At 43.8% G+C, this 26,564-nt stretch overlaps 1 protein-coding gene across 1 annotated transcript in view; it reads left to right on the top strand.

Moving 5' to 3' along the window:
• Positions 1-26,564, top strand: part of VPS8 (VPS8 subunit of CORVET complex) — a 478,663-nt gene that overhangs the window by 202,787 nt on the left and 249,312 nt on the right. Inside the window, 4 exon segments of the mRNA XM_053698746.1 lie at positions 2,583-2,805; positions 4,289-4,378; positions 4,511-4,562; positions 19,395-19,437. Coding sequence (XP_053554721.1) covers positions 2,583-2,805; positions 4,289-4,378; positions 4,511-4,562; positions 19,395-19,437 — 408 coding nt within the window.

Below are 26,564 nucleotides of genomic sequence, written 5' to 3'. Positions count from 1 at the left end.
CCAGTCTAGTGGGCTGGGGTGTGCGGTCTGGAAATCCCTGAAGGCTCAGGGACTATGGTCTCGGGAAGAGTCTCTTCTCCCGATAAACATTCTGGAACTGAGAGCGATATTCAATGCTCTCAGGGCTTGGCCTCAACTAGCAAAGGCCAGATTCATAAGATTCCAATCAGACAACATGACGACTGTTGCTTATATCAATCATCAGGGGGGAACAAGTGACCAAAATAATAAAATGGGCAGAGGATCACTCCTGCCACCTATCTGCGATCCACATCCCAGGTGTGGAAAACTGGGAGGCGGATTATCTGAGTCGTCAGACATTCCATCCGGGGGAGTGGGAACTCCACCCGGAGATCTTTGCCCAGTTGACTCAATTATGGGGCATTCCAGATATGGATCTGATGGTGTCTCGTCAGAACTTCAAGGTTCCTTGCTACGGGTCCAGATCCAGGGATCCCAAGGCGACTCTAGTAGATGCACTAGTAGCGCCTTGGACCTTCAACCTAGCCTATGTGTTTCCACCGTTTCCTCTCATTCCCAGACTGGTAGCCAGGATCAAGCAGGAGAGGGCCTCGGTGATCTTGATAGCTCCTGCGTGGCCACGCAGGACTTGGTATGCAGACCTGGTGAATATGTCATCGGCTCCACCATGGAAGCTACCTTTGAGACAGGATCTTCTAGTACAAGGTCCATTCGAACATCCAAATCTAGTTTCCCTCCAGCTGACAGCTTGGAAATTGAACGCTTGATTCTATCAAAGCGTGGGTTTTCAGATTCTGTGATAGATACTCTAGTTCAAGCCAGAAAACCGGTAACTAGAAAAATTTACCATAAAATATGGAAAAGATATATCTGCTGGTGTGAATCCAAGGGATTCTTATGGAATAAGATCAAAATCCCTAAGATCCTTTCCTTTCTACAAGAGGGTTTGGATAAAGGATTATCAGCGAGTTCTCTAAAGGGACAGATTTCTGCTTTATCTGTCTTATTACACAAACGACTGGCAGCTGTGCCAGATGTTCAAGCATTTGTTCAGGCTCTGGTTAGGATCAAGCCTGTTTACAGACCTTTGACTCCTCCCTGGAGTTTAAATCTAGTTCTTTCAGTTCTTCAAGGGGTTCCGTTTGAACCTCTACATTCCATAGATATTAAGTTGTTATCTTGGAAAGTTTTGTTTTTGGTTGCTATTTCTTCTGCTAGAAGAGTTTCTGAGTTATCTGCTCTGCAGTGTTCTCCGCCCTATCTGGTGTTCCATGCAGATAAGGTTGTTTTGCGTACTAAGCCTGGTTTTCTTCCAAAGGTTGTTTCTAACAAAAATATTAACCAGGAGATAGTTGTTCCTTCTTTGTGTCCGAATCCAGTTTCAAAGAAGGAACGTTTGTTACACAATTTATACGTAGTCCGTGCTCTAAAATTCTATTTAGAAGCTACAAAAGAGTTCAGACAAACTTCTTCTCTGTTTGTCGTCTATTCTGGTAAAAGGAGAGGTCAAAAAGCGACTTCTACCTCTCTTTCTTTTTGGCTTAAAAGCATCATCCGATTGGCTTACGAGACTGCCGGACGGCAACCTCCGGAAAGAATCACAGCTCACTCCACTAGGGCTGTGGCTTCCACATGGGCCTTCAAGAACGAGGCTTCTGTTGATCAGATATGTAAGGCAGCGACTTGGTCTTCACTGCACACTTTTGCCAAATTTTACAAATTTGATACTTTTGCTTCTTCGGAGGCTATTTTTGGGAGAAAGGTTTTGCAAGCCGTGGTGCCTTCTGTTTAGGTAACCTGATTTGCTCCCTCCCTTCATCCGTGTCCTAAAGCTTTGGTATTGGTTCCCACAAGTAAGGATGACGCCGTGGACCGGACACACCAATGTTGGAGAAAACAGAATTTATGCTTACCTGATAAATTACTTTCTCCAACGGTGTGTCCGGTCCACGGCCCGCCCTGGTTTTTTAATCAGGTTTGATGAATTATTTTCTCTAACTACAGTCACCACAGCACCTATAGTTTCTCCTGTTTTTTTCCCTCCTGTCCGTCGGTCGAATGACTGGGGTGGGCGGAGCCTAGGAGGGACTATATGGACAGCTTTGCTGGGACTCTTTGCCATTTCCTGTTGGGGAAGAGATATTCCCACAAGTAAGGATGACGCTGTGGACCGGACACACCGTTGGAGAAAGTAATTTATCAGGTAAGCATAAATTCTGTTTTTAAACAACTTTCGACAGTTTTTCACCACTAGGGGGCGTTAGTTCATGTGTGCCATATAGATAACACTGTGCTCATGCACATGGAGTTACTTAGTAGTCAGCATTGATTGGCTAAAATGCAAGCCTGTCAAAAGAACTGAAATAAGGGGGCAGTTTGCAGAGGCTTAGATGCAAGGTTATCACAGAGGTAAAAAGTGTTTTAAGTGTTGGTTATGCAAAACTAGGGAATGAGTAATTAATGGATTATCTATCTTTTAAAACAATTAAAATTCTGGTATAGATTGTCCCTTTAAGGTGCAAAATGTCACCATTAATGTCACTGTAAAATATATATATATGGGTTCATTGTATATCCTATATCCCTTTTTTCTCTCTCAGGGATATCCTTTTCAGCCAGATTTATGACAAGCTGAGTGAGAACTGTGTGGCCAAGGGAGTGTTCTTGGAGTGTTTAGAGCAGTACCTACTACGCGACCAGCTCCCTGGGCTTACTGCGCATGTCATGAAAGATCTGCTTCAACATTTCCAAGACCGAGGTCTGATGGACAGTGTAGAGGCCTGCATTATACACATGGACATCACCAGTCTGGACATACAGCAGGTGAGCTCTACACACAGAGGTGGCCTATTTAGCAGTAGCGGACCTAATCAACAGAGGACCCTGGTGCAATTTTTTTTTTTGGTCCCCCCCCAATGGTAACTCTGTATTAAGCAAAGGTAAGCCATTGTACCTGTTGCACCAATGGTAGCTCTGCCCCGGCTATGTGGAGGAACCATGAGTGTCTTAATCAATGTTTTTCTTTATCTGTAATCCCTTTCCATTTTCTTTTATAATTCTTTATCTATTATTCTTTCTCTCTGGCATATATGTTGCAGTTGAAATTCACTGGGCAAAAATGTAACAAAGTTGTATATTTCAATCACAGATAGTCTGCATATCTCACTGAGTAGAGACAATGCAGGACAAACTACAAATCCAGTTGAGATTTGTTTTTTGGAATCCTAAATGTTATTTTGTGTTGTAAGGTTTCAGTAATTGTAAACAATTTGTTACTTTTTTGTTCTCATCTCATAAGTCTTCAAAATATGAGACAAATAATATGTAGGAAACTAGAAGTGAATACAAATCACATTGCACTATTGTATTTTGATTGTATTCACTTCAACTGGAGATCTTTAGTAGTGCTAGGTGCTACCTTCTAAATTTCCAACATAATATGGCTCCCCATGTTTCCCTGCAATTGCTTTGACTCTTGCTTTCCATGGGGTAGATTTACCAAAGGTCAAGCGGACATGATTCTCTGTAGCTACACTGTCAGCATTTAACATTGCACAAGCATTTCTGGTGAAATGCTTGTGCAATGCCGCCCCCTGTTCACTCGCAGCCAATCGGCCGCTAACAGGGGCCGTCAATCATCCCGATCGTATTATGTCCACTGCTTCTTGACTTCCGTTTCTGGTGGACCAGAAATGATGGGGCCTTGATGCAGCATACACTGCTTAATAAATCGACCCCCCATGTCTTTTCTGTTTGTGTATCACTTGCTCTGTGCCTTGCTTTCCCTGTTTCACCAGCTGTCTGTCTCTCCTCTTTGTATATTTCTTGAATAACAGGTCAGGTGGGTAGATGGCCAATCACCATTTAAGTGAGTCGTAATATTTCCCAGAAGTCTTAAGGGTGTGGGAAAACCCATACCTACATATACACCCCCCCCTTCCCTATTAAGTCGGTTTATAGATTTCCAAGCAAGAATACATTTAAAGAATGTAAAAATAAATGTAAACCAGAAACAGCTCTTAGGGGAAAAATCATGTTACCAAATATTGTACCAAGCAGGGTGGGGATCTATATTCTACTTTGAGTGGGGAAAAAATATTGATTTAACAGTTAGTACAAATCTGATTATGTTGCTCACGGTTCATCTCTCTTAATAGGCAACTAACTTGATCTTAGTGTCCCTTCTGCATTTTATAAAGTACATTTAGGTATGTCTCTTGCCCATTAAGACTCTGTATGATCTTATCTTTCTTTGTCTTGAGTTGGTTTTCATCATTTTGAGACATGTCTCTTGTGTCTTGTTTAGATTGTACACATGTGCTGGGAGCACAGACTGTATGATGCCATGATCTATGTATACAACAGCGGAACTAATGATTTTATCAGCCCTATGGAGGTAATGAAGACACATCTTCTTGTAATGTGTTGGGGATAACATTCGACATGAGTTGAGAATAACAAGGGGTGTAGTAGTTGGTATAGTAGCCATAACACATTGTTTATATTATTGTTATTTTTTTTAATACAGAAACTTTTCAAAGCCATCTCTACACCCATCAGTTCTGGAAAAGCTTTGACAGGTATGAATGTAGCATCTAGCAGTGTACCCTTACTAACAAATCCTTGTTAGCTTTACAAAATGACAGTTTAAATGCTCCTACTTCTCTATTTCGACAACCACATAAAAATGCTGGTGAATTCTTTAAATTGTCATCTTCAATTAATGATGATAAGCAGATGTTATTTTTCTGTAAGAATCTCAAAGAACTAAAAAGGGCAGATGTGAGGGACAGAAGTCACCTTTATTTCTCTTGTAAGGTGTATCCAGTCCACGGATCATCCATTACTTGTGGGATATTCTCATTCCCAACAGGAAGTTGCAAGAGGACACCCACAGCAGAGCTGTGATATAGCTCCTCCCCTAACTGTCATAGCCAGTCATTCTCTTGCAACTCTCAACAAGCTAGGATGTTGTAGGAGAGAGTGGTTAAATATAGTTAGTTTATTTTCTTCAATCAAAAGTTTGTTATTTTTAAATAGTACCGGAGTTGTGCTATTTTATCTCAGGCAGTAAATAGAAGAAGAATCTGCCTGAGGTTTCTATGATCTTAGCAGGTTGTAACTAAGATCCATTGCTATTCTCACATATGTCTGAGGGGATTACACAGATGAGGTAACTTCAGCGAGAGAATGGCGTGCAGTTTATTCTGCTATCAGGTATGTGCAGTTATAATTTTTTCTAGAGATGGAAAACGCTAGAAAATGCTGCTGATACCGGATTAATGTAAGTTAAGCCTGAATACAGTGATTTAATAACGACTGGTATCATGCTTACTCCCAGGGGTAATACCCTTATGATATTGCAATATAAACGTTTGCTGGCATGTTTAATCGTTTTTATATATGCATTGGTGATAAAACTTTATTGGGGCCTAGTTTTTTCCACATGGCTGGCTTAAATTTTGACTAGAAACAGTTTTACTGAGGCTTTCCACTGTTATAGTATAAAAGTTACAGTTGGTGCAGTTAAAATTACAAACTGTGACATCCAGCTTCCCTCAGGAGTCCCCTGTATGCTATAGGACATCTCTAAAGGGCTCAAAGGCTTTCCAAAGTCGTTTATTGGGGAAGGTAGGATCACAGCTTGCTGTGGCAGTTGGTTGTGACTGTTTAAAAAAAAAAAAAAAAAAAAAAGTCTATTTCGTTTTTTTTATCCGTTTTTTGATTAATGGGTTAATCATCCATTTGCAAGTGGATGCAATGCTCTGCTAGCCTATTGCATACACTATAAAAATTTCGTTTGATTTACTGCATTTTTTCACTGTTTTTAAAATTCTGACAAAATTTGTTTCTCTTAAAGGCACAGTACCGTTTTTTATATTTGCTTGTTTTGATTTAAAGTGTTTTCCAAGCTTGCTAGTCTCATTGCTAGTCTGTATAAACATGTCTGACATAGAAGAAACTCCTTGTTCATTATGTTTAAAAGCCATGGTGGAACCCCCTCCTAGAATGTGTACCAAATGTACTGATTTCATTTTATGCAATAAAGATCATATTCTGTTTTTAAAAAAATTATCACCAGAGGAATCTGACGAGGGGAAAGTTATGCCGACTAACTCTCCCCAAGTGTCAGACCCTTTGACTCCCGCCCAAGGGACTCACGCTCAAATGGCGCCAAGTACATCTAGGGCGCCCATAGCGTTTACTTTACAAGACATGGCGGCTGTCATGGATAATACACTGTCAGCGGTATTAGCCAGACTACCTGAACTTAGAGGTTAGCGAGATAGCTCTGGGGTGAGACAAAATGCAGAGCATACTGACGCTTTAAGAACCATGTCTGATACTGCCTCACAATATGCAGAAGCTGAGGAAGGAGAGCTTCAGTCAGTGGGTGATGTTAATGACTCAGGAAAGATACCTGATTCTAATATTTCTACATTTAAATTTAAGCTTGAACACCTCCACGTGTTACTTAGGGAGGTTTTAGCTGCTCTGAATGACTGTGATACCATTGCAGTGCCAGAGAAATTTTGTAGACTGGATAAATGCTTTGCAGTGCCGGTGTGTACTGATGTTTTTCCAATACCTAAAAGGTTTACAGAAATTATTAATAAGGAATGGGATAGACCAGGTGTGCCGTTCTCTTCCCCTCCTATTTTTAGAAAAATGTTTTCCAATAGACGCCACCACACGGGACTTATGGCAGACCCTAAGGTGGAGGGAGCAGTTTCTACTCTAGCAAAGCGTACTACTATCCCTGTCGAGGACAGTTGTGCTTTTTTAGAGCCAATGGATAAAAAATTAGAAGGTTACCTTAAGAAAATATTTATTCAACAAGATTTTATCCTACAGCCCATTGCATGCATTGCCCCTGTCACTGCTGCTGCGGCGTACTGGTTTGAGTCTCTGAAAGAGGCTTTACAGGTAGAGACTCCATTGGATGACATACTTGGCAAACTTAGAGCACTTAAGCTAGCCAATTATTTTATTTCTGATGCCATTGTTCATTTGAATAAACTAACGGCTAAGAATTCTGGTTTTGCTATACAGGCGCGCAGAGCGCTATGGCTTAAATCATGGTCAGCTGACGTGACTTTAAAATCTAAGCTACTTAACATACCCTTCAAGGGGCAGACCCTATTCGGGCCTGGTTTGAAGGAGATTATTGCTGATATCACGGGAGGAAAAGGTTGTGCCCTTCCTCAGGACAGGTCCAAATCTAGGGCCAAACAGTCTAATTTTCGTGCCTTTCGAAACTTCAAGGCAGGTGCGGCATCAACTTCCTCTAATAATAAACAAGAGGGAACTTTTGCTCAATCCAAGACGGTTTGGAGACCAAACCAGACCTGGAAAAAAGGTAAGCAGGTCAAAAAGCCTGCTGCTGCCTCTAAGACAGCATGAAGGAACGACCCCCTATCCGGTAACGGATCTAGTAGGGGGCAGACTTTCACTCTTCGCCCAGGCGTGGGCAAGAGATGTTCAGGATCCCTGGGCGTTGGAAATTATATCCCAGGGATATCTTCTGGACTTCAAAGCTTCCCCCCCAAAAGGGAGATTTCACCTTTCACAATTATCTGCAAACCAGATAAAGAGTGAGGCATTCTTACACTGTGTACAAGACCTCCTAGTTATGGGAGTGATCCATCCAGTTCCAAAGGAGGAACAGGAACAGGGTTTTTACTCAAATCTGTTTGTGGTTCCCAAAAAAGAGGGAACCTTCAGACCGATTTTGGATCTAAAGATCTTAAACAAATTCCTCAAAGTTCCGTCGTTCAAGATGGAAACTATTCATACCATCCTACCACTGATCCAGGAGGGTCAATATATGACTACAGTGGATCTAAAGGATGCTTATCTTCACATTCCGATACACAAAGATCATCATCGGTTTCTCAGGTTTGCCTTTCAAGACAGGCATTACCAGTTGTAGCTCTTCCCTTTGGATTAGCTACAGCCCCAAGAATCTTTACAAAGGTTCTAGGGTCGCTTTTGGCGGTCCTAAGGCCGCGGGGCATAGCAGTAGCCCCTTATTTAGACGACATCCTGATACAGGCGTCAAACTTCCAAATTGCCAAGTCTCATACGGACGTAGTACTGGCATTTCTGAGGTCGCATGGGTGGAAAGTGAACGAGGAAAAGTGTTCTCTATCCCCACTCACAAGAGTTTCCTTTCTAGGGACTCTGATAGATTCTGTAGAAATGAAAATGTACCTTGACGGAGTCCAGGTAATCAAAGCTTCTAAATTCCTGTCGGGTTCTTCATTCCATTCCGCGCCCTTTGGTGGCTCAGTGTATGGAAGTAATCGGCTTAATGGTAGCGGCAATGGACATAGTGCCGTTTACACGCTTACATCTCAGACCGCTGCAACTATGCAGACTCAGTCAGTGGAGCGGGGATTACACAGATTTGGCCCCTCAACTGAATCTGGACCAAGAGACCAGGGATCCTCTTCCCTGGTGGCTATCTCGGGTCCATCTGTCCAAAGGTATGACCTTCGCAGGCCAGATTGGACTATTGTAACAACAAATGCCAGCCTTCTAGGTTGGGGTGCAGTCTGGAACTCCCTGAAGGCTCAGGGATCGTGGACTCAGGAGGAGTCTCTCCTTCCAATAAATATTCTGGAACTAAGAGCGATATTCAAGGCTCAGTTAGCAACTCTGAGGTACATCAGATTTCAGTCGGTCAACATCACGACTGTAGCTTACATCAACCATCGAGGGGGAACAAGAAGTTCCCTAGAGATGTTAGAAGTTTCAAAAATAATTCACTGGGCAGAGATTCACTCTTGCCACCTATCAGCTATCCATATCCCAGGTGTAGAGCACTGGGAGGCGGATTTTCTAAGTCGTCAGACTTTTCATCCGGGAGAGTGGGAACTCCATCCGGAGGTATTTGCACAACTGATTCTCCGTTGGGGCAAACCAGAACTGGATCTCATGGCGTCTCGCCAGAACGCCAAGCTTCCGTGTTACGGATCCAGGTCCAGGGATCCCAAGGCGACACTGATAGATAATCTAGCAGCGCCCTGGTCTTTCAACCTGGCTTATGTGTTTCCACCGTTTCCTCTGCTCCCTCGACTGATTGCCAAGATCAAGCAGGAGAGAGCATCGGTGATTCTGATAGCACCTGCGTGGCCACGCAGGACCTGGTATGCAGATCTAGTGGACATGTCATCCTTTCCACCATGGTCTCTGCCTCTGAGACAGGACCTTCTACTTCAGGGTCCTTTCAACCATCCAAATCTAATTTCTTTGAGGCTGACTGCCTGGAGATTGAATGCTTGATTTTATCAAAGCGTGGCTTCTCCGAGTCAGTTATTGATACCTTAATACAGGCACGAAAGCCTGTCACCAGGAAAATTTACCATAAGGTATGGCGTAGATATCTTTATTGGTGTGAATCCAAGGGTTACTCATGGAGTAAGGTCAGGATTCCTAGGATTTTATCTTTTCTCCAAGAATGTTTGGAAAAAGGATTGTCAGCTAGTTTCTTAAAGGGACAGATTTTTGCTCTGTCTATTCTTTTGCACTAGCGTCTGGCAGATGTTCCAGACGTTCAGGCATTTTGTCAGGCTTTAGTTTGAATCAAGCCTGTGTTTAAACCTGTTGCTCCACCATGGAGCTTAAACTTGGTTCTTAAGGTTCTTCAAGGAGTTCCGTTTGAACCTCTTCATTCCATAGATATCAAACTTTTATCTTGGAAAGTTTTTTTTTTTTTGGTAGCTATTTCCTCGGCTCGTAGAGTCTCTGAGCTATCTGCCTTACAATGTGATTCTCCTTATCTGATTTTTCATACGGATAAGGTAGTCCTGCGTACCAAACCTGGGTTCTTACCTAAGGTGGTATCTAACAAGAATATCAATCAAGAGATTGTGGTTCCATCCTTGTGTTACACAATCTGGACGTGGTCTGTGCTTTAAAGTTTTACTTACAAGCTACTAAAGATTTTCGTCAAACATCTGCTTTGTTTGTTGTCTACTCTGGACAGAGGAGAGGTCAAAAGGCTTTGGCAACCTCTTTTTCTTTTTGGCTAAGAAGCTTAATCCGCTTAGCCTATGAGACTGCTGGACAGCAGCCTCCTGAAAGGATTACAGCTCATTCCACTAGAGCTGTGGCTTCCACTTGGGCCTTTAAAAATGAGGCTTCTGTTGAACAGATTTGCAAGGCGGCGACTTGGTCTTCGCTTCATACTTTTTCAAAATTTTACAAATTTGATACTTTTGCTTCTTCGGGGGCTATATTTGGGAGAAAGGTTTTACAGGCAGTGGTTCCTTCCATTTAAGTTCCTGCCTTGTCCCTCCCTTCATCCGTGTACTTTAGCTTTGGTATTGGTATCCCACAAGTAATGGATGATCCGTGGACTGGATACACCTTACAAGAGAAAACACAATTTATGCTTACCTGATAAATTTATTTCTCTTGTGGTGTATCCAGTCCACGGCCCGCCCTGTCATTTTAAGGCAGGTAATTTTTAAATTTAAACTACAGTAACCACTACACCCTATGGTTCCTCCTTTCTCGGCTTGTTTTCGGTCGAATGACTGGCTATGACAGTTAGGGGAGGAGCTATATTACAGCTCTGCTGTGGGTGTCCTCTTGCAACTTCCTGTTGGGAATGAGAATATCCCACAAGTAATGGATGATCCGTGGACTGGATACACCACAAGAGAAATAAATTTATCAGGTAAGCATAAATTGTGTTTTCTCAAGCACAGCAGGTCTTTTAATTATTATAAAAATGATGGAGTATGACTGCCAGTTTAACTCCTAGGTTGCATCCCTAAGCATCCTGTCTATCAGAGGTTGATTACCTGTGACTATTATCATTTGCATAGTCCTAGTATTAAGATGATGACTTTGAATCAAATTGAGCACATAACCAATCTTTCCCTGTTCTACAGATAATGCCCCAGTCTCTACTTCCTATAAGCCCAACAATGTTCCCTACTCCAAATGCACTTTTTCTCATAACCAGCCCATAGATTGCGTTATCCTATAATATAAAAGGCCAAGTGTGTTTGTCCGAAGCTGTCATGCGCAGTAGAGACAGCACGAGGACAAACACACCTGGCCTTAGAGTCCCTAGCTGATCTGCTGTTTGCAGCCGATGCAGGCAGAAGTGGGCGGGGCCGGGCTTGAGCGGGGGCATGGCCTGGCGTGACCAGGCATTATGGGGGCGGGGCCAGGTGCGGTTGTGCACGTGAGATAGAGGGGAGAGAGATAGAGAGGGGGAGAGAACAAAAGAGATGGGAAAGAGCTAAAGATAGGATAAAAGAGAGGGGAAAGAGCAAGAGAGGGGGGAGAGAGAGCAAAATAGAGGGGGAGAGACAAAATAAGAGGGCGAAAGAGAGAAAGCAAAAGAGAGGGGAAGAGAGAGAGCAAAAGAAAAGAGGGGGAGAGAGGGGGGAGAAAGAGCAATAGAGAGGGGGAGAGAGCAATAGAGAGGGGGAGAGAGCAATAGAGAGGGGGAGAGAGAGAGCAAAATAGAGGGATGGAGAGAGAGCGCAAACGAGAGGGGAGAGAGAGAGCAAAAGAGAGGGGGGAGAGAGAGCAAAAGAGAGGGGAGAGAGAGAGCGCAAAGAGAGGGGGGAGAGAGAGAGAGCAAAAGAGAGGGGGAGGGAGAGAGAGCAAGGGGTAGGACCGCTGTACTGCAAAAAATAAAAGGGGAGAGAGAGCAATAGAGAGGGGGAGAGAGCAATAGAGAGGGGGAGAGAGAGAGCAAAATAGAGGGATGGAGAGAGAGCGCAAACGAGAGGGGAGAGAGAGAGCAAAAGAGAGGGGGGAGAGAGAGCAAAAGAGAGGGGAGAGAGAGAGAGCGCAAAGAGAGGGGGGAGAGAGCACAAAAGAAAGGGGAGAGAGAGCTCAAAAGAGAGGGGGGAGAGAGTGAAAAAGAGAGGGGGGAGAGAGCGCAAAAGAGAGGGGAGAGAGAGCGCAAAAGAGAGGGGGGGAGAGAGAGAGCGCAAAAGAGAGAGGGGAGAGAGAGAGCGCAAAAGAGAGGGGAGAGAGAGAGCGCAAAAGAGAGGGGGGGAGAGAGAGCGCAAAAGAGGGGGAGAGAGAGAGCGCAAAAGAGAGGAGGAGAGAGAGAGAGCAAAAGAGAGGGGGAGGGAGAGAGAGCAAGGGGTAGGACCGCTGTACTTCAAAAAATGGCCCGTGTGAACGGGCTTTAGGACTAGTACATAATAATGCATTATTCTTTCCTTGCTTAAATGGACAGTAAATACCTGGAGCATTTAATATTAAAGCTTTAGTTATGTATAGAAAAAAAACTTTGCAGTTTAAATGTACAAATGTACAGTTTTTATAAAATACATTTTTGAAAATTGCAGATTTTCTCATTTTCAGCTGCCAATGTCCCCTATAGTCTATCCCTGGGGTAGGTGGAGTTACAAGGTGTTTACTGTCCCTTTAAGTTCTCTACTTTTAATGCTGCTACCTATAATATTGTTTGCTCTCCTTAGTTTTACTAGTATTAGCTGTGTTCTTGTATATCGTACATCCCTTCAATACCTTTACATACATTATTATTTTCTGTTGTTTTATTTTTTTTTGCCTGGCTCTTAACCGTGCCATTTCCTTCAATATCTTCATCCATGTAGCCGGTTTTTGTTCTATACTGTTTTTCCTTCTCACATTAATAATACATTTGTGATCTTTTATCCACACGGAGAAGTAGGGGCCTATTTAACAAAGGTCTGTCGGACCTGATCCGACAGTGCAGATCAGGTCCGACAGACCTCGCTGAATGCGGAGAGCTGCTGGTGCAACGCTGCCCCCTGCAGATTCGCGGCCAATCAGAGGGGTGTCAATCAACCCGATCGTACTCGATCGGGTTGAATTGCGGCAATGTCTGTCCGCCTGCTCAGAGCAGACAGACAGGTTATGGAGCAGCGGTCTTTAGGGCCAGAAACACGGGCCCTCAAGCTCCATCCGGAGCTTGATAAATGGGCCCCCTAGACTCTTCCTTGAGGATAATGTCTACAAAAACCTCACCTACAAATTATATCACTTCCCATGGCTTCAGTTTTGGGTTTTTTACTACTTAAGGGAAGTTGAATAAAGAAGCTCTTCTCCAAAGATTGTATTCATTTTGTTTTACAGATGAAGTTTGTTAAATAACATTAGAGATCTCAGTTTCAGAACTGTGAAACGGCCTCTTACAGCTTTAGCTCCCAAAATGTTCTGCTGTTTCAATTGAATATGAAACTATTCTCCATTAATTAAAAATGGCTTCATTCATAGGAGGTTACACCCAATTTGCTAAAAAAATAAATTAAAAAATGACTTAATGTCATCCCTAGATGATTTGCTGGATTGTGGGTTTCTTCTTGGTTTCCATTTTATGATAATTATTTTGCAACTTAAAAATTAAATAAATAAATAGTTACTAAAATGTTGGGGTTTTTTTGTGGTCTCTTTCTCTTGCAAGGTGTATCCAGTCCACGGATTCATCCTTACTTGTGGCATATTCTCATTCCCTACAGGAAGTGGCAAAGAGAGCACACAGCAGAGCTGTCCATATAGCTCCCCCTCTAGCTCCTCCCCCAGTCATTCTCTTTGCCGCTCTAACAGATAGGGCATCTCCACGGGAGGGTAAAGTGAATGTGGTGTTAGATTTGTAGTTTTATATCTTCAATCAAAAGTTTGTTATTTTTAAATAGTACCGGTTTGTGCTATTTACTCTCTGGCAGAAATTTGATGAAGAATTCTGCTGAGAGGAAAATGATTTTAGCATGTTGTAACTAAAATCCATTGCTGTTCCCACACAGGACTAAGGAGTACCAGAAAACTTCAGTTGGGGGGAACAGTTTGCAGGCTTAACTGCTTTGAGGTATGTTTCAGTCATCTTTTTTCTAGTCAAGACAAGATAATGCTAGAAGACTGACAAGAATCCCCATGTGGGAAGGGTAAGCCATGTTCTGAGACTTAGTATAGAACTAGAGGCTTATTTAAGAGGGCTCAATAGATTGGTGATCACTTTTGCAGGGCAATCGATTATTTTAATTAACAAAATACTCTTTAATGACACTTTTAAAGCACTTTTGGTGTGGTTATTGGGGTTTTTATTCCACATGGCATTATTTTTAGTCACCTAAATTGGGTTCTGAAGGCCCCACAGCTCCGGAGTGGAGTGGGAGGGGCCTAATTTCGCGCCTCAGTTGCGCAGTTTATTCTGACAGATTTCCTTGCATGTTGCTTCACATGGGTCCAGAGACTGCTTGAGGACTTCAACAGGCTTGCTTTTCTCAAATCCAATCCCTAAGGGAAGGTAGGGCCACAGCAGGCTGCTGTGGCAAGGTGCTGTAGTTTATTAACTGGTTGTTTGCTTTAGGCGGCTCCGGTTTGTGCATTAAAGGGTTAATCAGGCCGAAACTTGCTGTGCAATCATATCGAAGCATTAGGCACATACTGTAAAAATTTCAAGAGATTTGGTTCATTTTTCACCGTTTTGTAAAATTGTGTGCGCTTTTATTTTCTTAAAGGCACAGTACCATTTATTGCAAATAGTTTTTTTTACTGATAAAGTGTTTTTCCAAGCCTGCTTGTGGAAAATACTAATCTGTTAAACATGTCTTACACTAAGGAAAAGCCTTGCTCTATGTGTTCAGAAGCCATGGTGGAACCCCCACTCAAAATGTGTCCCAAGTGCACTAATGTGTCTATACACTTTAAAGATCATATTATGTCACTTAAAAATATAGCCCTAGATGATTCTTTGACTGAAGGTAATGAGGATAGTCCGCCTTCCTCTCCCCATGTGTCATCACTAGTTACGCCCGCTCAAGCGATACCTAGTACCTCTAGTGCATTGGCACCTATTACATTGCAACAAACTTGTGGCCTTTCTATCCAAACTGCCAGTTTTCCCTAAAAAGCGTGATAGTTCTGTCTTGAGAACAGATGAGGAGCAGTCGGAAGCTTTGGGAGGTTTATCTGATGTACCCTCACAACACTCTGAAGTAGGGGCAAGGGATGTAATGTCTGAGGGAGAAATTTCTGACTCAGGAAAAGTTTCTCAGCGGGCAGAATCAGATTCACTAGCGTTTAAGTTTAAATTGGAACACCTCCGCGTACTGCTTAGGGAGGTTTTATCAACTCTGGATGATTGTGACCCTATGGTGGTCCCAGAGAAATTGTGTAAAATGGACAAATATCTAGAAGTACCTGTATACACTGATGCGTTTCCAATCCCTAAGAGGGTGGGGGCTATTGTTGCTAGGGAGTGGGAGAGACCAGGTGTACCTTTTGTTCCCCCCCTATCTTTAAGAAAATGTTCCCCATAACTGATCCCAGGCGGGACGCGTGGCAGTCGGTCCCTAAGGTAGAGGGGGCAGTTTCAACACTATCCAAGCGCACACACTTACCAATTGAAGACAGTTGTGCTTTCAAAGATCCTATGGATAAAAAATTAGAAGGTTTACTAAAGAAAATATTTGTTCAACAAGGTTTCCTTCTCCAACCTATTGCCTGAATTATTCCTGTAACTACTGCAGCGGCTTTTTGGTTTGAGGCGCTGGAGGAGTCGCTCCAGAGGGAGACTTCATATGACGAAGTCATGGATAGAATTAATGCTCTAAAACTGGCTAATTCTTTTATCACAGATGCCGCTTTGCAATTAGCTAAGTTAGCAGCGAAAAATTCTGGTTTTGCCATTATGGCGCGCAGAGCGCTTTGGCTCAAGTCATGGTCGGCCGATGTGTCGTCCAAAACAAAATTGCTAAATATTCCTTTCAAGGGAAAGACCCTTTTCGGGCCCGTGTTGAAAGAGATTATTTCGGATATCACTGGGGGAAAGGGCCATGCCCTCCCGCAAGATAGGCCTTTTAAGGCTAAAAACAAGGCTAATTTTCGTTCCTTTCGCAACTTCAGGAGCGGTCCTGCTTCAACCTCTGCAACCGCAAAGCAAGAGGGTAACGCTTCACAGCCCAAGGCAACCTGGAAGCCTTTGCAGGGCTGGAACAAGGGTAAACAGGCCAAAAAGCCTGCGGTTTCTACTAAGACAGCATGAAGGGGTAGCCCCCGATCCGGGACCAGATCTGGTAGGGGGCAGACTCTCTCTCTTTGCCCAGGCTTGGGCAAGAGATGTTTCCGATCCCTGGGCATTAGACATCATTGCTCAGGGATATCTTCTAGAATTCAAGGACTCTTCTCCAAGGGGGAGGTTCCACATTTCTCGTCTGTCTACAGACCAGACAAAGAAAGAGGCGTTCTTACGCTGTGTAGAAGATCTACTCAAGATGGGAGTGATATATCCAGTTCCAATTACAGAACAAGGACTGGGTTTTTACTCAAACCTGTTTGTGGTTCCCAAAAAGGAAGGAACTTTCAGGCCAATCCTGGATCTAAAAATTCTAAACAAATTCCTCAGAGTTCCATCATTCAAAATGGAGACCATTCGGACAATCTTACCGATGATCCAGGAAGGTCAATATATGACTACCGTGGATCTAAAGGATGCGTACCTTCATATTCCTATCCACAAAGATCACCATCAGTTCCTAAGGTTCGCTTTTCTGGACAAGCATTACCAGTTCGTGGCCCTTCCTCTCGGGTTGGCCACCGCTCCCAGAATTTTCACAAAAGTGCTAGGGTCCCTTCTAGCGGTACTAAGACCGCGGGGCATTGCAGTAGCACCTTATCTGGACGACATCTTAATACAGGCGTCGTCTTTTCCCAGAGCCAAGGCTCATACGGAGATTGTTCTGGCCTTTCTAAGGTCTCACGGGTGGAAGGTGAACACCGAAAAAAGTTCTCTATCCCCACTCACAAGGGTTCCCTTCCTGGGAACATTAATAGACTCGGTAGAAATAAAATATTTCTGACGGAGGTCAGAAGGGTAAAGCTTTTAACTACTTGCCGAGCTCTTCATTCCATTCCTCGGCCATCTGTAGCTCAGTGCATGGTTTTAATCGGATTAATGGTAGCAGCAATGGACGTAGTCCCTTTTGCTCGAATTCATCTCAGACCACTGCAATTGTGCATGCTCAAACAGTGGAATGGGGATTATGCAGATTTGTCTCCTCAAATCCAACTGGACCAGAAAACGAAAAAGAGATTCTCTTCTCTGGTGGTTGTCTCAGTATCACCTGTCTCAGGGAATGTGCTTCCGCAGACCGGAGTGGATCATTGTAACGACCGACGCCAGTCTGTTAGGCTGGGGTGCGGTCTGGGACTCCCTGAAAGCTCAGGGCCTATGGTCTCGGGAGGAGTCTCTTCTCCCGATAAACATTTTGGAACTGAGAGCGATATTCAACACGCTCCAGGCATGGCCTCATTTAGCGGCGTCCAAATTCATCAGATTTCAGTCGGACAACATCACGACTGTAGCATACATCAATCATCAGGGAGGAACAAAGAGTTCCTTAGCGATGAAGGAAGTAACCAAAATAATCAGGTGGGCGGAGGCTCACTCTTGCCATCTATCTGCAATTCACATCCCAGGAGTAGACAACTGGGAAGCGGATTTCCTAAGTCGTCAGACTTTTCAACCGGGGGAGTGGGAACTCCACCCGGAGGTTTTTGCTCAGCTGACCCAGCTATGGGTCATTCCAGAATTGGATCTGATGGCGTCCCGTCAGAACACCATACTTCCTCTTTACGGATCCAGGTCCAGGGACCCCAAGGCGGCATTGATAGATGCTCTAGTAGCGCCTTGGTCCTTCAGTCTAGCTTATATCTTTCCACCGTTTCCCCTTCTCCCTCGGCTGGTAGCCAGAATCACACAGGAGAAGGCTTCGGTAATTCTGATAGCGCCTGCGTGGCCACTCAGGACTTGGTATGCAGACCTAGTGGACATGTCATCTGTCCCACCATGGACACTGCCAACGAGGCAGGATCTACTAATACAGGGTCCATTCAAGCATCCAAATCTAGTTTCTCTGCAGCTGACTGCTTGGAGATTGAACGCTTAATTCTATCCAAGCGTGGGTTCTCTGATTCAGTCATAGATACGCTGATCCAGGCTAGAAAGCCTGTCACCAGGAAAATTCACCATAAGATATGGCGGAAATATCTTTTTTGGTGTGAATCCAAGGGTTACTTGTGGAGTACGATTAGGATTCCAAGGATATTGTCTTTTCTCCAAGAAGGATTGGAGAAAGGTTTATCAGCTAGTTCTTTAAAGGGACAGATATCCGCTCTGTCTATCCTTTTACACAAGCGTCTGGCAGAAGTACCAGACGTTCAAGCGTTTCCACAGGCTTTAGTTAGAATCAAGCCTGTCTACAGACCTGTGGCTCCTCCATGGAGTCTAAATTTAGTTCTTTCAGTTCTTCAAGGGGTTCCGTTTGAACCTTTACATTCCATAGATATTGTTATTATCTTGGAAAGTTTTGTTTTTGGTAGCTATATCTTCTGCTAGAAGAGTTTCAGAATTGTCTGCTTTGCAGTGTAATTCTCCTTATCTGGTGTTCCATGCAGATAAGGTAGTTTTGCGTACCAAACCTGGTTTTCTTCCTAAAGTTGTTTCTAATAAGAATATTAACCAGGAAATCATTGTTCCTTCCCTGTGTCCTAATCCAGCTTCTAAGAAGGAACGGCTTTTACACAATCTCAACGTGGTTTGTGCTTTGAAATTCTATTTACAAGCAACCAAGGATTTCAGACAAACATCATCCTTGTTTGTAGTCTATTCTGGTAAGAGGAGAGGCCAGAAAGCGACTGCTACCTCTCTTTCCTTCTGGTTGAAAAGCATCATCCGATTGGCTTATGAGACTGCTGGGCAGCAGCCTCCTGAACGAATTACAGCTCATTCCACCAGAGCTGTGGCTTCCACATGGGCTTTCAAGAATAAGGCTTCTGTTGAACAGATTTGTAAGGCAGCGACTTGGTCTTCACTGCATACTTTTGCCAAATTTTACAAATTCAATACTTTTGCTTCTTCGGAGGCTATTTTTGGGAGAAAGGTTTTGCAAGCAGTGGTGCCTTCCGTTTAGGTTACCTGTCTTGTTCCCTCCCTTCATCCGTGTCCTAAAGCTTTGGTATTGGTATCCCACAAGTAAGGATGAATCCGTGGACTGGATACACCTTGCAGGAGAAAACAGAATTTATGCTTACCTGATAAATTACTTTCTCTTGCGGTGTATCCAGTCCACGGCCCGCCCTGGCAATTAAGTCAGGTTATAATTTCTTGTTTAAACTACAGTCACCACTGCACCCTATTGTTTCTCCATTTTCTCCTAACCGTCGGTCGAATGACTGGGGGGCGGAGCTAGAGGGGGAGCTATATGGACAGCTCTGCTGTGTGCTCTCTTTGCCACTTCCTGTAGGGAATGAGAATATCCCACAAGTAAGGATGAATCCGTGGACTGGATACACCGCAAGAGAAAGTAATTTATCAGGTAAGCATACATTCTGTTTTTAATGAAAAGAAAATTATGTATAATTTAATAAAATACCTCTCTTTCACTTAGATGAGCAGGTTGTGATGGGAAACAAACTCCTGGTCTATATCAGGTGAGTCACATGACCAGGACAAAATAAGGAGCATCCTATTACGTGGTCAACTGTTTAAAGAGACATGAAACTCACAAATATAATTTTATTGATGGCAATTAAGTTAATACTAGTTATTAAAAGTTTATACTACATATAAATATATATACATTCCTAATAACAGAAGAATTGTCACAAGATCAATATAAAAGATACATTTGTATTATCATGCACTTGTGTATATGTATAATTATACAATTATACAATAAAGATGTATAATATTATAGAATAAATGTGTAGTTATTATTAAATAGTAATTATTGTGCAGCTTTGTAGAGCTGTTTCTGAGAGCCATATCTCAGGGAACAGAACACATTTTGGCAACTCTTTTTTGACTGTATGTTAATTGCAATGACAAAACATCATAAACCCTTATCTATTGTTATCCTAGAAATGTGGCCTGTGCAAAGGTTCTAAGATTTGGAGTTTAAAGGGACAGTCACTTTTGTCATCTTAAAGTCTTACCTTAGATTAAGCTGCAAATAGCCTCCTGCACCCCTTTCTATATCATGCAGCAGGAATGCTTAAACAGTTATTTTCTTCTTAAATGGGAAGAGTCCACAGCTGCATTTATTACTTTTGGGAATTCAGAACCTGGCCACCAGGAGAAGGCAAAGACACCCCAGCCAAAGGCTTAAATACCTCTCCCACTTCCCTCATCCCCCAGTCATTCTTTGCCTTTCGTCCCAGGAGGTTGGCAGTGAAGTGTCAGAAGTTTTTCAATAGTCTCTTATGGAGGGTAGTACTCTTCGGCATGGGACTGGAGTTTTAAGTAGTCCTGTCAGCCTCTCAGTGAGAGCATGGATGAAAGTTAGAGTCTGGAGATGCAGGGAGAGTCTTTCTGCGAAACCATCCCAAGTCATATTAACAGCCTCACAAGCAATCAACGTTGATGAGTTTTGCTGCCTGCTTTCTTCTCTCAAGTCCATGGCAGAGGCGACGCTACTATCTGTCACACTTGATGGGCCGTGTTTCTGTTCCACGACATAGATTCCGGTAAGATTGTTTAATTTTCTTTCTTTATGATTGCCTGGTATTACAAATGTTTTCCAGAGAGGCTACCACCTTGCGGGACTAACTATAACTCAGGGTCTCAGTGAGGCTCCTTTTGTATCTTGGAATCAAGGGTTAATATCTCCTGTGGGGGGTTATTGAACAGGGGGGGGGGTTAATCATGTTTGTTATGTGATTCAACCTGCTTTTGTGTGGTGTTACTTAGGCTCTTGGCTAGGAATGTAACGGCCTTTGGAAGTGACGTGGCCTTTAGGGTTGAGCGTACTTTTTCTGGACCGCACGGTGCACCTGTTGACCGGGCGTGGTCACGTTTTGACTCTCCATTTCCGCATTCCTGACCGTGTGGCGACGGAACATTTCTGGTACGATGGTGTTGGGTCCTAGGTGGTGGTGAGTGCCCCAGGTTGTTGTCCTGTCTTGTGTGCAGGAGGTTGGAACAGGTATTTTTATCCTGTAAGGGAAGCAGTTTGCTTTTCTGGCTTGTGCTGTTCTTTCTGTGGAGATTGGAATCTTCATGTTAAGACTGTCAGTTATGATGAGTTCTCATAGGAATCTTCTGCATTTGCGATGTTCATCTACTATGGGTTATCTTTGGCAGTGCCTATTTGAGGGAGCTCTTGGGTTAGCACCTGAGTTCTGTGGGGGTGATGAGTTCACCCCATTCCGTCCTTCCCTAGGGGTTGGTGTTTGGGGTCCTTTCAGTTTCCCTGTTTTTCAGACCTGCCTGTCGCTTGGGCTGGTCCGGTGTGGAGCAGGATCTGAGATATGTGGTCGTCCTCTGGCCTTTTAAGGTTCGGTGAGCCTTCTTGAGGTTTTGTGCTTTCTCTATGTTCAAGATATTTCAGAAGGACTAATGGCTTTTGGATAGCCTGTGATGTGCCCACTGTTTACTGGATGTTTAGCAGTCTGGCAATTAGGATTTGATATCTCTTTTTTTGATGGCAAGTATTCTTTTTTCAGAGTCATCCTGGTATGACTGTAGCGTGTGGGTTGACTCAGGTGTTTACTTATCTGGGCTTGCTGCACTTGTTCGATCTGTGAATATTTCGATATTTTGAGTTATCCGTGACTTGAGGTCTTCAGTTGTCTTTTAAGATGCGGTTGCATTGTATTTAGGGGAAGTTTCGTCTCAATTTCTGTTCCTGGTCTTAACCTTGTGGTTTCTGCTTCGCGGCTTCACTACCTGAAGGCTGAGAGTTTGCATACCCACTGTGGGTGCTATGGTTTCTTGTTGCCTGCCTGTTTCTCAAGACCGTTTCGGGTCTCTGTGAGCTTGGCTTGGTTCTCAAAGTTCCTTTTCTTTTACAAGATATGACGAGTCCACAGATTTCATCCTTATGGGATTACGCCTCCTGGTCAGCAGGAGGAGGCAAAGAGCACCACAGCAGAGCTGTATATATAGCTCCTCTCTTCCCTTCCACTCTAGTCATTCTCTTTGCCTGTGTTAGTGATAGGAAGAGGTAAAGTGAGATGTTAGTTTAGATTCTTCAATCACAAAGTTTTTTATTTTAAAATGGTGCCAGTGAGTACTATTTTTCTCAGGGAGAAATCGTCAGTCAATAACTTCCCAAGAGGAGTGTAGACATCTTATTTTCTGCCCTGATGTTGATGATCTTAGCAAACATCTAAGATCCTGCTGGTTCCCACAGAGCAGTTGAAGGTAGTGTAAAGAAACATCTTCAGTGTGGAGAACCGTGTCATGCTACAAGCAGCATTGAGGTATGTTCAGTCATTTGTTTCTGGGGAGACTAGATACATCAGAACAGGTTGACATTATTCCCTAAACTGGGGAGGGGCAATCAGTATGCACTATATAAATGGAAATGGTGTACCTGGAATTCCCTTTTCTTTTAATCACTTATCAGTGTGTTTGTGCAGTGATGTTTTTCACTTATGCTTATACTGTGTGGGCTGACGCTGGGAGATACGGTTTGCTTCTTAAGGGCTGTCGTTATTATATCATTATAACTGGCTTGGGAGTGTGTGTATAAGAGGGGCACATTGTGTTTTTAGTAGTTAAGTATGGGAAACCGACATGTTTTTCTTCTTCCCATGCGGGTCTCAGTACGGCTCGAGTTACACCCACGGTGGGCGGGGCCTAGTTTCGCGCGCTCAGCCGCACAGTAATCATCCGGATCGGCAGCAAGGTCCTGGGCTCTGGTGTGGCCTAAGTCAGTTTGTACACATAGGGGTACAGAGAGACTTTGGAGCGATGCTCAAGGCGGATCAGTGTGGTCTGGGGGCAGGTTCGCGCCGCAGCAGGGCTGTGTCGAGGTGCAGGTGCCTGGAGTGTGATAAAAATTTGTATATAGAATAACTAAACAAACGGAGCAGTATTGTTAAGTTAATTTGGGCACATAAGGGCACTGTTTATTGCTGCAAATGTTTGTTATACTGATAGCAGAAAAATTGTTGCACTTTTATTATTTAAAGGAGCAGTAGACTTATTATTTCAAAATATTTGACTATATGATTTGACTTCAGAGTTAAATATATCAAGTAAAGAACGACTATTATTGCTATTGCTTGTTTAACATGTCTGAACTTCAGGAAAGTACCTGTTCTATGTGTTTAGATGGCAATGTGGAACCCCCTCTTACTTTTTGTCCCTCATGTACTGAAAGGGCCTTACAATGTAAAGAACAGATTTTCTTTAATGCAAGTATGTCTAAGGATGCTTCTCACACTGATGAGAATCAGGGTATGCCGCTACTTTCTCCCCAAGCGTCACAACCTTTAACACCCACCCAAGCAACGCTGTGTTCTTCAACCGCGTCCACTTCATTTACTCTGCAGGATATGGCTGCAGTTAAGTCATCTACCCTTACAGTGGTTTTATCTAAGTTGCTAGTGTTGCAGGGCAAATGCAGCAGGACAGAAGCCACTCTGATTCCTGCGACTTCTGATGCTTTGATGGCTATTTCCGATGTACCCTCACAGGGATCTGAATTGGGGGTCAGGGACCTTCTGTCTGAGGGGGAACTTTCCGACTCGGGAAGTGTTACCTCAGACGGACTCGTACGTCATTTCCTTCAGATTTAAGCTTGAACACCTCCGCCTGTTACTTCGGGAGGTTTTAGCGACTCTGGATGACTGTGACTCTATTGTGGTACCACCAGAGAAATTGTGTAAGATGGACAAATACTTAGAGGTGCCTACTTACTCTGATGTTTTTCCGGTTCCTAAGAGAATCTCAGAAATTATTACGCGGAATGGGAAAGACCGGGTATCCCGTTCTCACCTTCTCCTAATTTTAAGAAAATGTATCCCATAGCTGACACTGTCCAGGACTCTTGGCAAACAGTCCCTAAGGTGGAGGGAGCTATATCTGCCCTGGCTAAGCGTACAACTATTCCTATTAAGGACAGTTGTGCTTTCAAATATCCTATGGATAAAAAGTTGGAGGGTCTTCTGAAAAAGTTATTTATTCATCAGGGTTTTCTTTTACAGCCGACGGCCTGCATTGTACCAGTTACAACTTGCGGCGGCCTTCTGGTTTGATGCCTTAAAAGAGTCTCTTAAGAATGAGACTCCTTTAGAGGAAATTTTAGATAGAATTAAGGCTCTTAAGCTGGCTAATTCTTTTATTACGGATGCCACCTTTCAGATTGCCAAATTGGCGGCAAAGAATGCTTGATTTGCCATTTTAGCGCGTAGAGCGTTATGGTTAAAACTTGGTCTGCTGATGTGTCATCTAAGTCAAAGCTTTTGGCTATTCCTTTCAAAGGAAAGACCCTATTCGGGTCTGACTTGAAAGAAATCATTTCTGACATTACGGGAGGTAAGGGTCATCTCCTACCTCAGGATAAAGCAGCTAAACTGAGGGGTAAACAGAATAATTTTCGTTCCTTTCGGAATTTCAAAGGGGTCCCCTCTCCTTCTTCCGCTAAACAGGAAGGGAATTTTGCTCAAGCCAAGTCTCTCTGGAGACCCAACCAGGTTTGGAACAAGGGTAAACAACCCAAGAAGCCTTCTGCTGCTCCCAAGACAGCATGAAGGGGCGGCCCCCCATCCGGAACCGGATCTAGTAGGGGGCAGGCTTACTTTATTTACCCAGGCTTGGATAAGAGATGTTCACGACCCCTGGACACTGGAGATCGTGTCCCAAGGGTATCAACTGGAATTCAAAAATTCTCTCCCAAGGGGGAGGTTCCTTTTTTCACGATTGTCTGTAGACCAGATAAAAAGAGAGGCGTTCTTACGTTGTGTAAAAGATCTCTCTACTATGGGAGTAATTCGTCCTGTTCCAATACTGCAACAGGGGCAGGGGGTTTTCTCAAATCTGTTCGTGGTCCCCAAAAAAGAGGACACGCTTCAACCTATTTTAGATCTAAAAAGTCTAAAAAAGTTTCTCAGAGTCCCATCCTTCAAGACTATTCGAACAATTCTACCTTTGATCCAGGAGGGTCAATTTATGACTACCGTGGACTTGAAGGATGCATATCTTCATATTCCTATCCACAAGGATCATCACCAGTTCCTAAGGTTTGCCTTCCTGGACAAACATTTTCAGTTTGTGGCTCTTCCCTTCGGGTTGGCCACAGCACCCAGGATCTTCACGAAGGTTCTAGGGTCTCTTCTGGCGGTTCTCAGGCCGCGGGGCATTGCAGTGGCGCCTTATCTGGACGACATTCTGATCCAGGCGTCGTCTTACCATCTGACAAAATCTCATACAGACATGGTTCTGTCCTTTCTGAGGACTCACGGGTGGAAGGTGAATCTAGAAAAGAGTTCACTAATTCCACAGACAAGGGTTCCCTTCTTGTGAACTCTAATAGATTCTATATCCATGAAAATTTTCTTGACAGAGGTCAGAAAGTTAAAGATTCTGAATACATACCGAGCCCTTCAGTCCAATCCTCGACCATCAGTGGCTCAGTGCATGGAGGTGATTGGATTGATGGTGGCGGCAATGGACATCATTCCGTTTGCTCGCTTTCATCTCAGACCACTACAACTGTGCATGCTCGGGCAGTGGAATGGAGATTATGCAAATTTGTCTCCTCAGATAAATCTGGATCAGGAGACAAGAAACTCTCTTCTTTAGTGGTTGTTGCCGGATCATCTGTCACAAGGGACGTGCTTCCTCAGACCCTCTTGGGTGATAGTGACAACGGACGCCAGTCTACTAGGCTGGGGTGCGGTCTGGAATTCCCTGAAGGCTCAGGGGGTGTGGACTCGGTCGAGTCTCTACTTCCAATCAATATTCTGGAATTGAGAGCAATATTCAATGCGCTTCAGGCTTGGCCTCAGTTGGCTTCGGCCAAATTCATACGATTTCAGTCGGATAACATCACGACTGTGGCTTACATCAATCATCAGGGAGGAACGAGGAGTTCCTTAGCGATGACAGAAGTATCCAAGATAATTCGGTGGGCGGAAGCTCACTCTTGTTATCTGCCAGCAATTTGCATCCCAGGAGTGGACAACTGGGAAGCTGACTTTTTAAAGCAGACCGACGTTTCATCCGGGGGAGTGGGAACTCCATCCGGAGGTCTTTGCCACCCTGATTCTCAGATGGGGCAGACCGGAATTGGATCTAATGGCGTCTCGTCAGAATGCTAAGCTCCTAAGATATGGATCCAGGTCAAGGGATCCTCAGGCCGAACTAATAGATGCCTTGGCAGTGCCTTGGTCGTTCAACCTAGCTTATGTGTTTCCACCGTTTGCTCTCTTTCCCCGGGTGATTGCACGGATCATACAGGAGAGGGCTTCGGTAATTCTAATCGCGCCTGCGTGGCCTCGCAGGACTTGGTATGCCGATCTGGTGGACATGTCCTCTCTGCTACCGTGGAAGCTTCCATTGAGGCAGGACCTTCACATTCAGGGACCCTTCCATCATCCAAATCTAGTTTCTCTGCAGCTGACTGCTTGGAGATTGAACGCTTGATTTTATCTAAGTGGGGGTTCTCTGATTCGGTCATTGATACTTTGATTCAGGCACGTAAGCCTGTCACTAGAAAGATCTACCATAAGATATGGCGTAAATATCTTTATTGGTGCGAATCCAAGGGCTACTCATGGAGTAGAGTTAGGATTCCCAGGATTTTATCTTTTCTCCAAGAAGGATTGGA

The sequence above is a fragment of the Bombina bombina genome, chromosome 1, assembly GCF_027579735.1.
Source record: "Bombina bombina isolate aBomBom1 chromosome 1, aBomBom1.pri, whole genome shotgun sequence".
Lineage (NCBI taxonomy): Eukaryota > Metazoa > Chordata > Amphibia > Anura > Bombinatoridae > Bombina > Bombina bombina.
This window is presented reverse-complemented; position numbering and strand designations above follow the sequence as displayed.